Source organism: Bombyx mori, chromosome 9 (genome assembly GCF_030269925.1).
Source record: "Bombyx mori chromosome 9, ASM3026992v2".
NCBI classification, from domain to species: domain Eukaryota; kingdom Metazoa; phylum Arthropoda; class Insecta; order Lepidoptera; family Bombycidae; genus Bombyx; species Bombyx mori.
In genome coordinates, this window is record NC_085115.1 from 716,918 (window position 1) to 729,029 (window position 12,112).

A 12,112-nucleotide genomic window follows, 5' to 3' on the forward strand; every position below is an offset into this window, starting at 1 on the left:
GTCCCACCCGTTTTGTGCGGGGAGGGACCCAGACGAGGGGTGGCGTGCTCTGCACGCTCACCCACAATAGGAAGCCGGGTGATGGTAGACCGCGTTCCCCCGACCGCTCTGGGGGAAGGTGTAACGCGGCGCCATCAAAGCGGGCTCTCGGCCCGCTGAACGAGGGAACCGGTGGTCGTTTCGCTGGCGGCCACCGGTCCGGCGTCCGTGGGACGGTGGGATGGATGTAATGTGCTCTGCGTCAACCCTGTCCCGCCGTTTCAATAGCCCCGACTGGGCTCCGGCCCGGTCCGAGGTAGGGCGCCGGTTGTGAGCGGCAGGAGTTTTTAGTGAGGTTCAACTCCCACATACCCCACCTGCCGCGCGGGTGGGGATCCGGCGATTTTCTCCTGTGGAAAAAAAAAAAAAAAAAAAAAAAGTGTAGTAGATTTGCCTTTTTGAAAACCGTGTTGTTCAGATTTTATAACAGATTTGAAATGTTGATTAAAAATTACATCCTCAATGTTATTTGACTTTCATTTTTTTGGACCAAAACCTACGTGCGCCGCAATACTAGGACTACAATCTAGCTCAATAAAGTTAATAAGTAATTTTAATTTAACGTAAACTATATTACTATTTTGACTAATGTCTCTAAGAATAAAGTCCACTGACCTTACTTAGCGTCTATTAAGCATAAAAACACTTTGTTTGTGTGTTCTTTAATTACGACACTATCATTGTAACACTATTTCGAATTAGTTCAAAAGGCATAAGTCCTCTTGAGTCTTCCGTTTTCGTCTTTGTCTTTCGTGAAAGGAATGTTGTAGCTCCATGATTATAGATGGGTTAATACCGATATTTGTCAATATTAGCTAATACCAATATATTCATTACTAGCGACCCGCCCTCGCTTCGCTTCGGAAACTGTAATATATTATAGATTTCTCCACTATTTAATGGATGTTATTATACATATAAACCTTCCTCTTCAATCACTTTATCTATTAAAAAAAACCGCATCAAAATCAGTTGCGTAGTTTTAAAGATTTAAGCATACATAGGGATATAGGGACAGAGAAAGCGACTTTGTTTTATATTATGTAGTGATGTAATATTATAATACCTAAACTAATACGTGAATATATCCTGATATCTTAGTATAAAGTGTATTTAGAATAACGGTCAGCCGCCCTTCGAACATTAAGTATTCCAATATACGATCTTATCCAACTCGGCTATCTTCAACCTCCGCGTTGTGCAATTCCCGTTCCGTTCTGTAAGCACAACTCTTTCGACCGTAACGTGTACTTGTAAACATTTTGTATCAATAAGCTTTTGAACAGTGAAAGTTATTGACGCCGGGTAAGGTGGCGCCGAACTATTGAACGGCATAAGAATACTTAATAATCTCGACCATCATCATTATCATCATTCTCCTGCCCTTCTCCCAGTCACCTGGGGTCGGCGCAACATGTTTTCTCCTTCCATAGTCTTCTATAATGTACCATTTCTTCACTCACTCCCCTCTTACACATAATAATATCATCTTTCACGCAATCCATTCATTTCTTCTCTTCCTCTATATCCTTCCACATTCATAGTTAACATTCTCTTACCAACCTCATTTTTATTTCGTCTCGTCACATGTCCAGACCATCCCAAACGCGCACTTCTCAGCTTCTCTGTCACAGGTGCCACTTTCAGACTTCCTCTAACATATTCATTCCGTATTCTATCCATTCTCATTACTCCACACATCCATCGCAACATTCGCATCTCTGCTGCATGCAATCGCAATCTATAATCTCTCTAAATAATCTTGACCAATCTTTTACAATACAAGGCACAACTGTGACCAAAGTCACAAATAAAACTATCAAATATAATTGATAATTTGAGTGTCGAGAACCTACTTATTTTGTCAACGTTACCAAATATGTTTGAAGTTTTTCGTGGACTATTAAACTATACCCGACAACCGCTGGTTTGATTAAAACGACTTTTACAATTTATTATTAGCAATACAGTGCAACCTCGATATAACAAATCTGAAGGGAACGAGTAAATATTCGTTATATCAAGTAATTCGGTAAACTGAAGTTTGTTATATTTGGTTATTTGGTTATTTGGTTAGGTTTGTCTACCATTTGTTAAAACGAGGTAAAAAAAATAGTTTTATTCACTGCAACATTACGTACTGATCTTGTTATAACGAAAAACTTATAAATGATAACACATTTTACCAAATTACTGTATGTATTTTCTATTTAAAAACAATTAGGTAGGTTACAATTCTTCTCAAACCTGTCGAGACTGATTCACATACTATAGGATTAGAGGTCATACTGGTGGAGACGTTATATAAAGGTTGTGGGTTGACAAAAGTCGTTAATTAGAGATATTTACATATTTTTTTTGATAGTTGAAAATTCGTTACAAAGAGATTGTTCGCAAGAAATCTTCGCAGTTTAAAAGTACATTTGACATTGACAGTTCAAGGGGATAACTAAGAAGTTGTTAAATCGAGGACGTCGTTATATTAAGGGTGCACTGTTTTAGCATATTTTTTTTTATCATATCTGTGACTCATAAAATCCCAAATAGGCCGCGAATGTTCTAGAACTTGTCTAAGATTTCTTGAGTAACTTGTTACAGAGTCATGCCCACAATACTTGAACTAGTTTTTATTCAATCACACCTTTGTGTGTATTCAACAATTTGAAGTTAAACAAGTATATATGTAAATATTCTGTTTTTTATCGTCATTACGACCACGCATAGACGCGTTTGAGATGTGGTAATGGCGGCGCATATTTCGCATCCCTTGGACGGTTTTCCGGACGAACGCTTCCATCCTCAACGAGCTAAAACTTGACAAGGGGCTATCCACCATATGCCTAGAGTGCTCCAGTATTTTGTTCATATAGCAAGAAAACCCACTGACAACCTGGAGAGACTCATAGTGATGGGTAAAGTGGATGGAAGACGATCCAGAGGTCGGAGCCAAAAAAAGATGGAGTGACCAAGTGTCCGAGCATCCGCACACAACATAAGTGGTAACGTAAATTCCAAACATAACTGGCTACAAATCACAAAAAAAGGTCACAGGCGGGCGCATCACGATGCTCCGCAATGAGCGATCGATTGAAGCAGGAGGAGGAGGACGAGATTACTCCTTGTTACAACTAAAGAAATAAAAGTCCCGAACAACAATAAATAAAACGTACAAATAACCAATCAGTAGAGGTGTCTGAACTTGACATTTGTCTCAATCATGTGAGCCCAGATAATTCAATTAATGTCAGTCCTTGAAGGTAATTGAATGGGTGACTGTAAGGAGCACATAATCCTCAGCGTTAAACATACTTTCATACTATATATATATATATTTCTTCTGTGCGTGTGTTTGTCACTGAACGCCTACTAAACGGCTCCACCGATTTGAATGAAATTTATGTATAGTACATTTAAATCAAAAATAAAATTTGTTTTGTAATTGATTATCAGCAATTTACCCTAAGGACATTCACCAACCTCACAATGGATAGCAAAGATTTATTTCAATAAAAAAAATGTGCTTCCCTAAATACATTAAAGTAGGGTTTAAAAGAAACAAGGTGGAGTCATGACAATCGTTTGGAAGTATCACGCCAAAGGTAGCTAGCTAGGTCACAAAATGCCACGCATAACCTGCAAACGGATATGACCTTTCGGGCCTAAAGATTCAAGCCGTTATTTCCGTAGCAAGGCGGCGACCATCAAAGTCCACCCCGTCCAAATGTCAGGGTTCATACGAATATTATTGATGTTAGGGGCTTTATAGACCTGCGTAATAAATGTAGTGATAAAGCTGAGTCATCTTTGGTGTTTTTTGATCCTTTTTCTTGCAACTTAATGAATGGACCACCTACGACATTGCATTATTGTCTTAGTCTTAGTCTTCTGCTTAAGATACAGACTTTTATCACCTAGTTCAGCCTTTCTCAAAGTGGGCAATAACGCCCCCTTGTGGGCGCTGCAGGCCTAAAGGGGGGCGGGCGGTAAGAGACCCAGAAAAAGGGGGGTCTCTTCGACACCGACTGGGCTCTCGCTATAGTGGTTTTTAAGTAGGTGAAAAAATGGGGGCACTAAATAATAATTTATTCCCAAAGTGGGCAGTAGACAAAATAAGTTTGGGAACCCCTGACCTAGTTCTTTTTTTATTTTTTATTTCTTAAATGGGTGGACGAGCTCACAGCCCACCTGGTGTTAAGTGGTTACTGGAGCCCATAGACATCTACGACGTAAATGCGCCACCCACCTTGAGATATAAGTTCTAAGGTCTCAAGTATAGTTACAACGGCTGCCCCACCCTTCAAACCGAAACGCATCACTGCAGAAATAAGCGGGGTGGTGGTACCTACCCGCGCGGACAAAGCAAGCAAAGATGCAAATTATGATTGTGTTTTTACTTCTATGTTAACAAGAAATAAATAAAAAAATAAAATAAAAAATTTACATCAATTACGGCTGAATTTCGCGTTTTTAGAGTTCATTTTACAACTTCCTCTGCTCAGTAGTAATCTTCGTGATCTTGCACGCACGTAAAGTTTAGTAATTCAACTATTTCTATGTCTGCGGTTCGTCCGAACTCAAGAAAATACTGTAAATTTCTCTAATATGTAGCAGTTTTTGAAATCACAGATTTCCTACCTATTTGTGTTTTCCATTTGTTTCGTTGTAAAACGTATTTAAGGTTACATAAATAATAAAGAACGAATATTCATATTTATTTTCAGTCGTTCTTTGGTGTGATAAGGTTGACTTTACAATCCAATAAACGGTGCGTGAATTATACGAACAAACAAACAAATGTTCACGATTGACTTCCACGGTGAAGGAATAACATCGTGTAATAAAAATCAAACCTGTAAAATGACAATTTGCATAATTAGTGGTGGTAAGACCTCTTGGGAGTCCGCACGGGTAGGTAACACCACCCCGCCTATTTCCGCCGTGAAGCAGTAACGCGTTTCGGTTCGAAGGGTGGGGTAGCCGTTGTAACTATACTGAGACCTTTTTTTTTTTTTTTTTTTCCCTACCTATGCTGATAGCCTTGAGAGGCTATTTCAGCTTCACCCTAACGTTTGTAGGTGAGCTCGCGGGGCTCAACCGGAGAGTTGCTAACACTGACCCTAGCAAGAGCAGTGCTTCGCAGAATCTACCACCGGATCGGAAACGCGACCCACTGAGAAGATCCGGCGAGAAACTCAGTGGGCTGTGTCTATGGGTTAGTTCGCTCGTCGAGCCCTTCGTCGCAAGCGACGGGTTCGACGAGGACGGTGACCGGTGCTTGTGGTGCCTAAGAGCACCGTTAATGGATCAGGAGGATCCGTAATGACGTGCTTTGGGCGACGTCGACGGTTTACCATTCGGTCTACTGGGTCGGGTATGTAATTTCCAGCGGCTACGATGAGAGGGTTCTCATGTCGTGCCGCCTTCTCAAAATGGCGCAGCGATGCCGACTGTAGATACTTACTGACAGAGTCAAGCTCCAGGTCATCGTGGAGATCCACGTTCCTCAGGAACCATGGTGCTCCGACGGCTATCCTGCAGAATCGGGATTGAATAACCTGAAGGGGCTTCAAGTTGGTGCGGGCTGCGTGAGCGAACACTACGCTTGCATACGTCATAACGGGGCGTATGCAAGTTTTGTAGAGAGTTACCTTATTGCGGAGGGACAGTTTGCTTCGCTTGCAAAGCATAGGGTAGAGACGTCCTAATATGAAGGCGGCACGGTCGCGTACCGTTTTAATATGGGGACGGAATGTCATCCCTCTGTCGAGGGTGACGCCTAGGTATTTGACCTGCGAGGCCCACGGTATGGGCTGGCCAAAGAGAGTGACGGGGCTAACGGCGGAGGTGTTTGCGCGCCTATTAGGGAGTGGGATGCTCGAAGTGGTATTCGGAGGGCGACCCCTTTTGAAGAGCACCGCTGTGCTTTTCGTGGGGTTGATGTCGATGCGCCACTTCCGGAACCACTGTCCCATGGTGGCTACTGCGATCTGGAGTCGCCGATGAAGCAGCGACATCTTCCTACACGAGTAGTAGATAGCCGTGTCATCGGCGAAGAGCGCTAGATGGGTCTCCGGAGACCGGGGTATATCATTGATATACAAACTAAATAATAACGGGGAGAGCGCGGAGCCTTGCGGGACTCCGGCAGTCAGTTGACGGGGACGAGAACGAGTTCCCTCTACTCGATATCGAAACGAACGGTTCGACAAGAAGTCTCGTATGATGAGCACGAGTCTGTCTGGCACTCCCATGTTGTACAGTTTGTAAATTAAACCGTTGTGCCAGACTTTGTCGAACGCCTTCGCGATGTCGAAGAAGAGGGCGCCGGTCGGGATTTGTTTACGCCTATTTAGTCCTATCAGGATGTGCTCCGTGAGGCGGTGCACTTGTTGTACGCACGAGTGTTTAGAGCGGAATCCGAACTGTTCGTCTATGAGAATTTTGTTCGCGGTAACAAAATCCCAGAGGCGTTTCCTAAGGAGCCGTTCGTAAATTTTTCCTATCGTCGGGAGGAGACTAATCGGACGGTAACTAGAAGTTTCGTTTGTCGGTTTGCCCGGCTTATGTATACCGATAACGTCCGCTTCTTTCCACACCGCGGGAAAGATGCAGTGCGTCATAGCGGCATTTAAAATTGTAGCCAACATTGCTATCAGTTGGACTGGCAAGAGTTTTAGCGCGCGGTTGCGGATGCCGTCGGAGCCGGGTGCCTTCCTAGGTTGGAGGTTGTGGATCGCGTCTCTAACTTCGTCAGTGGTAATGGGGGGTAACGCGTCCGAGGGCGGCAGGGAAGCTCTGCGCTCGACCTCCCTGTCGACTAACTCGGTGTGTTCGGGGTCCGCGTGTTGAGTGCTGGTGGTGCACTGCTCTTGCAGTGCATCGGCCAGCAGCTCAGCCTTGTCATCGTCATCGAATGCCGGTGGTTGGCCTGAAGGGCGTACGAGGGGAGGCATAGTAGCGGTAGTTTCGGATTTGAGAGTCCTAGCTAGTCGCCAGTATGCTTGGTGGGAGGGCGCGAGTTGTTCTAAATAACTATGCCAATTATCGTTACGCGCGTCACTTAGGCGGGAGTGGACTTCGCGTTGTAGACGACGCATCCGAATCCGGTTTGAATGCGTGGGAAGACGATCGTAGGCCCGAATTGCCGCGTTCCTAACTCTTAAGAGATTCCTAAGTTCGGAGGACAGTCTGATGCGGTGGAAGCTGTCCTCCACATCGACTTCTTTTGAAGATCTAATGATCGCGGAAGAGATGTGATCGGTAATGATGTTTATGGATTCGACGGTGTCCTCGGGGGATAGATTCGAATCCGGGCCGTAAGGGAGGATTGGCGGAGCGGCTTCGGCTAGGCACGTGCCCAGCTTATTCCAATCCACCATGGTCCTCGTAACAGTGGCTGGGTTGTGAGGGCGACCGAGCTGCATAAGGACAGGTCGGTGGTCTGAGTCGAGCTCTGACAGTGCTTCGATGGAACGTATACTGAGACCTTAGAACTAATATCACGAGGTGGGTGGCGCGTTTACGTTGTAGATGTCTGTGGGCTCCAGTAACCACTTAACACCAGGTGGGCTGTGAGGTCGTCCACACATCTAAGCAATAAACAAAAAAAAAATATCGATAATAATTACAGCTATATTAGTTAGATCGTATTCCAACAAAACTTTATCGTTTTATTCGGTTTTTAATATGAAAAATAAAATAAAAGTCCAGTATAGAAACGATCAGATTAGATTACGTATTAGTATCTTGAGAATTCGATCGTAAAGATCCTCAAAGAGATTGATATAATAAGTGTAGAGTGATAAGGTTCTAAACTAAAAAAGTGCCAGTAAAATCGATATAACAGTCAACAAGAATGACATAAATATAGTAATATAAAGGTTATGAGTCCGTTTAAATATTAAAATTTTAAACTACTTCAAGAACGTGGATGTTCAATGTTTCGCATTACGTATTTTTTTATATTATTATGTTATGTTTTGTATGTTTTCTTTTTTTTAATTATTTTTGTTACAAAAGATAATGTTGTTACAAATTATTCGATTACCGCCCACCATTAGCCAAGTCGTCAGCTCAGCCCTGTGCTTGAATTTTTTCGGTGCTTTTTTTTCCTTCCCTACCTATGATGATAGTCTTGAGAGGCTATATCAGCGTTACCCTAACGTGTAGGTGAGCTCTCGGGGCTCAAACTAGGAGGTACTGCTAACACTGGCTCTAGCAAGAGCAGTGCTTCCCAGAATCTACCACCGGATCGGAAACGCGACCCACAGAGAAGATCCGGCGAGAAACTCAGTGGCCTAGTGTTTCGAATATTTGCGCGCTGTGCTATGCCGATCATCCCAAGCACACGATATCTTTACGCTTATTCAATACTCGTTAAACCAGTAAAACATAGTGTAATTATGTGCGAACCGTGGTGAACGATCACTGTTTCGCTTCCGGCGGTCACCAGCCGTGACGGAGCGTCTGACAATGTTTTCATGTAATTTTTTTTTAAATAAAATTTCTGACGTAACACACAGGAAAGTACGCTTCGTGGCTCCGAGAGTGTGTTAATTATTCATTCGAAAGATACAGTACTCGTAGCGTCGATTACGTAACTGAGAAACGCCACTTGGTCATTCGGAGCGCGTTGTGCACTCATGCTAATTATTATTATTAATTAAGTTTTACCGTTTTTGATGTTGTTGCGGTCGGTCAGGGTCGAACTCAGCCGTGTTGAATCCGAGACTGTTTATTGTTCTTTGGTGTTAAGATGTTTCGCAACGGTCAACGACCTAGATTTTTCGGGGTCAATGACATTGTAAAGTCGTTTTGCTACAATCTACAACAGCCGAGCTAGAAATTAAGTACTAATAATATAAGTAAGTGGCCGCGAATCGTTGGCTTTAGAAACCGGTGCAATTTTCTCGAGTCTAGTGAAGGATTAATTTAAATGCATGTCGTTTTGTGTTTCCTAAGCAACTTTACACACTTTTTTTTAAAATGACAATCAAAGTATTATTTTCATTAATAGTTCCTCGGTTTCCGAAAATTTTCAAGGGAACATCTATTAGTTTAAATCCCTAGATTAAAAGATTAGTATGATGATTTGAATTCGAGCCTGTTTGTATCGAATTTCAAATGTACTAACATTTTTAAATAATGAATAATATTACAAAAGCCATTGATATTTCGTAACCAATTTATATTCGAGTATATAATTTATAATGTCAACAAGTTCCAAAACATATGTTTGAAGGTCTGTGTCAAGACTGTAAGGACTGTGTGACGTATGTATGTACATATGTATTAGTATTGATATGATATTATGGATGCATTTATAATATGTACAAGATCTTATGTTCGTATATCGTTTGAAAATGTAGTCAGAATATTTTTATGATGCCCCATTGTTCATAATTAGGCAACCTCTAGTGTTATGTAGAAATTCCAAATGAAGGGTCATTAAATTCATACAGTTGCTTGGACTTGAACTGAATGATTCCGTCACTCGGAGAGTTGGCTGTAAGAATAGTTTTCAGCTTTTATTTATCTCTAGACCAATGATTCTCAACCTTTTTTGTGTCGTGGCACAGTTAACGATTTCAAAATTTTAATTATGAAAATCGTGTGCTCACTACACACAAATGGAATGTTTAATAATTTAGATTTTGGCGGCACACAAAAGTATTTGAGAATCACTGCTTTAACAATGCAATTGACATTCCAATATTGTGTCTCAAGACAGGCGCCATATTCTTGATTTGTTATGTATCCTGACTCCGGTACCTGCTTATCACATGTGAAGCTAATCCTCACAATTCTTCTTCCCCAGTGAACAATGACGATCGACAAGCAGTTAGTATGGGTCCGGGAGCCGAACGAGGGCTTCGTCCTGGCGCGGCTCCACGAGCTCATGGGCGAGGAGGCGGACGTGGTGCCCCTGGACAACAAGTACCCGAGGAGGACTTGCAGCTTCGAGGATATATTCCCTGCTGGAGATCCCAATAAAGATGTCGACGACAACTGTAAGTTTACACGGCTTTGGCTTGGCTCTGCCCCTGGCATGGCTGAAGTAGTAGGTTTTCACTGGTGGTAGGACCTCTTGAGAATCCGCGCGGGTGGATACCACCGCCGTGCCTATTTCAGCCGTGAAGCAGTAATGCGTTTCGGTTTGAAGGGTGGGGCAGCCGTTGTAACTATACTTGATACCTTAGAACTAATATCTCAAGGTGGGTGGCGCCTTTACGTTGTAGATGTCTATGGGCTCCAATAACCACTTAACACCAGGTGAGCTGTGAGATCGTCCACCCATCTAAGCAATAAAAAAAACTCCATGGGCGACGGTAATCACTCACCATCGGGTGGCCCGTATGCTCGTCTACCCACAAAGGCAATAACAATAAATAAATAAATAAATATAATCGTCTCGTGTGATACATACCCCTTATTAAAGATGATAGTGCATATTGGAAGTAATAATAATTAAAAAAAACAAAATGACTGACCAGGGCCCTGAAACTGCGATACTTTGAGCCAATATTTTTTTAATGGAAACTAGCGACATATTGTAGCGGATGCCTCAAAACTTATATGTTGTTAAAGTTAAGGCATTTAATTATTGTTTAACTAAACACAGAAAAAAACATACAAGTTTTTATTTGTTATAGGCAAATTGGTGAAATTTTATCAATTTGTGGTTTCTGAAATTTACAAAACCCTTCATTAAAAATAAAATATAGGATAGATAATATGTTACTGCCATCTACAGGAGCAATGAGAAACGAATCGAAGCGAAGCCATCTAGTGACCGACGCCCGTAAACGTTTCTGTTGAGTGCTTGAGTTGCTTATCCGTAACTAATTTATGTGAAATGTGAATTATCTATGTCACTGACTGTCACAAGCTGTTACTACCAAGAGTTTCTTAATGTTTATACGTTTTACACTGGAAAGAGAATGCCCGAAACTTATGTTCGTTGTAAATTAATAAATGTTTTCCTCATATTTCAGGCGAGCTGATGTTCTTGAATGAAGCAACACTCCTGAATAATATCTTGACTCGTTACAAGAAGAACAAGATATACGTAAGTGAATACAGTTATAATTCCAACAACAACAAAGAACTCTGAGTATTTTAGTGCTGTCTGCATTTAAAGACAGTGAGCAGTTTAATTCATAAAGATCAATAACATTGGACCGTATAATGTAGGTGTAGGTTCACCAGTCATCGTTCTCGTCGAACCCGTCGCTTGCGACGAAGGGCTCGACGAGTAAATTAACTCACAGACACATTCCACTGAGTTTCTCGCCGGATCTTCTCAGTGGGTGGCGTTTCCGATCCGGTGGTAGATTCTGCGAAGCACGGCTCTTGCTAGGGTTCGTGTTAGCAACGTCGTCAGACTTGAGCCCCGTGAGCTCACCTACTAGTTAAGGTTACGCTGAAATAGCCTCTCAAGGCTCTCAGCTAGGTAGGATAAAAAAAAGCTGGTAATCGGGTGGACTAGCTCACTGCCCTTCCTCTTATTCGTCTCGTTTTCCGATATAGCGGTTGTGATGGTTATGGGATTGCTCTGAGGAATTGTTTGAGATAATTCTATCATCTCAGTTTTACCATCGCACCACCCGCCACCAGAGTAGAGTTTATCCATACTATCTGGAGCCACTGCGCTCATTCACAGTGCGTTTCCAAAGGTATTTTTTGGCACGTACCATCCGGCTTTGGAATGAGCTCCCCTTCACGGTGTTTCCCGAGCGCTATGACATGTCCTTCTTCAAACGAGGTAGGCTAACGGTAGGCAACAGCTTGGATCTGCCCCTGGCATTGCTGAAGTTCATGGGCGACGGTAACCACTCATAAAACCGGTAGTAAAAGTTGTGTCACCAAAATCGATCCAACTTCATAGGGTGTAGGAAGTCGTCGAAGTCGTAGTGGCCTAAAGGATAAGACGTCCGGTGCATTCGTATCGAGCGATGCACCGGTGTTCGAATCCCGCAGGCGGGTACCAATTTTTCTAATGAAATACGTACGCAACAAATGTTCACGATTGACTTCCAAGGTGAAGGCATAACATCGTGCAATAAAAATCAAA

The 12,112-nt window shown here is 42.5% G+C and overlaps 1 protein-coding gene across 3 annotated transcripts in view; it reads left to right on the forward strand.

Moving 5' to 3' along the window:
- LOC110386857 (myosin heavy chain 95F) overlaps positions 1-12,112 on the forward strand; it is a 58,322-nt gene that overhangs the window by 28,571 nt on the left and 17,639 nt on the right. For all 3 annotated transcript variants that reach the window (XM_038013057.2, XM_038013059.2, XM_038013058.2), the window contains exons 2-3: positions 9,857-10,049; positions 11,034-11,107. In XM_038013057.2, the coding sequence (XP_037868985.1) occupies positions 9,863-10,049; positions 11,034-11,107 (261 nt within the window). In that variant the 5' untranslated portion in view covers positions 9,857-9,862. The remainder of the gene's footprint in view (positions 1-9,856; positions 10,050-11,033; positions 11,108-12,112) is intronic.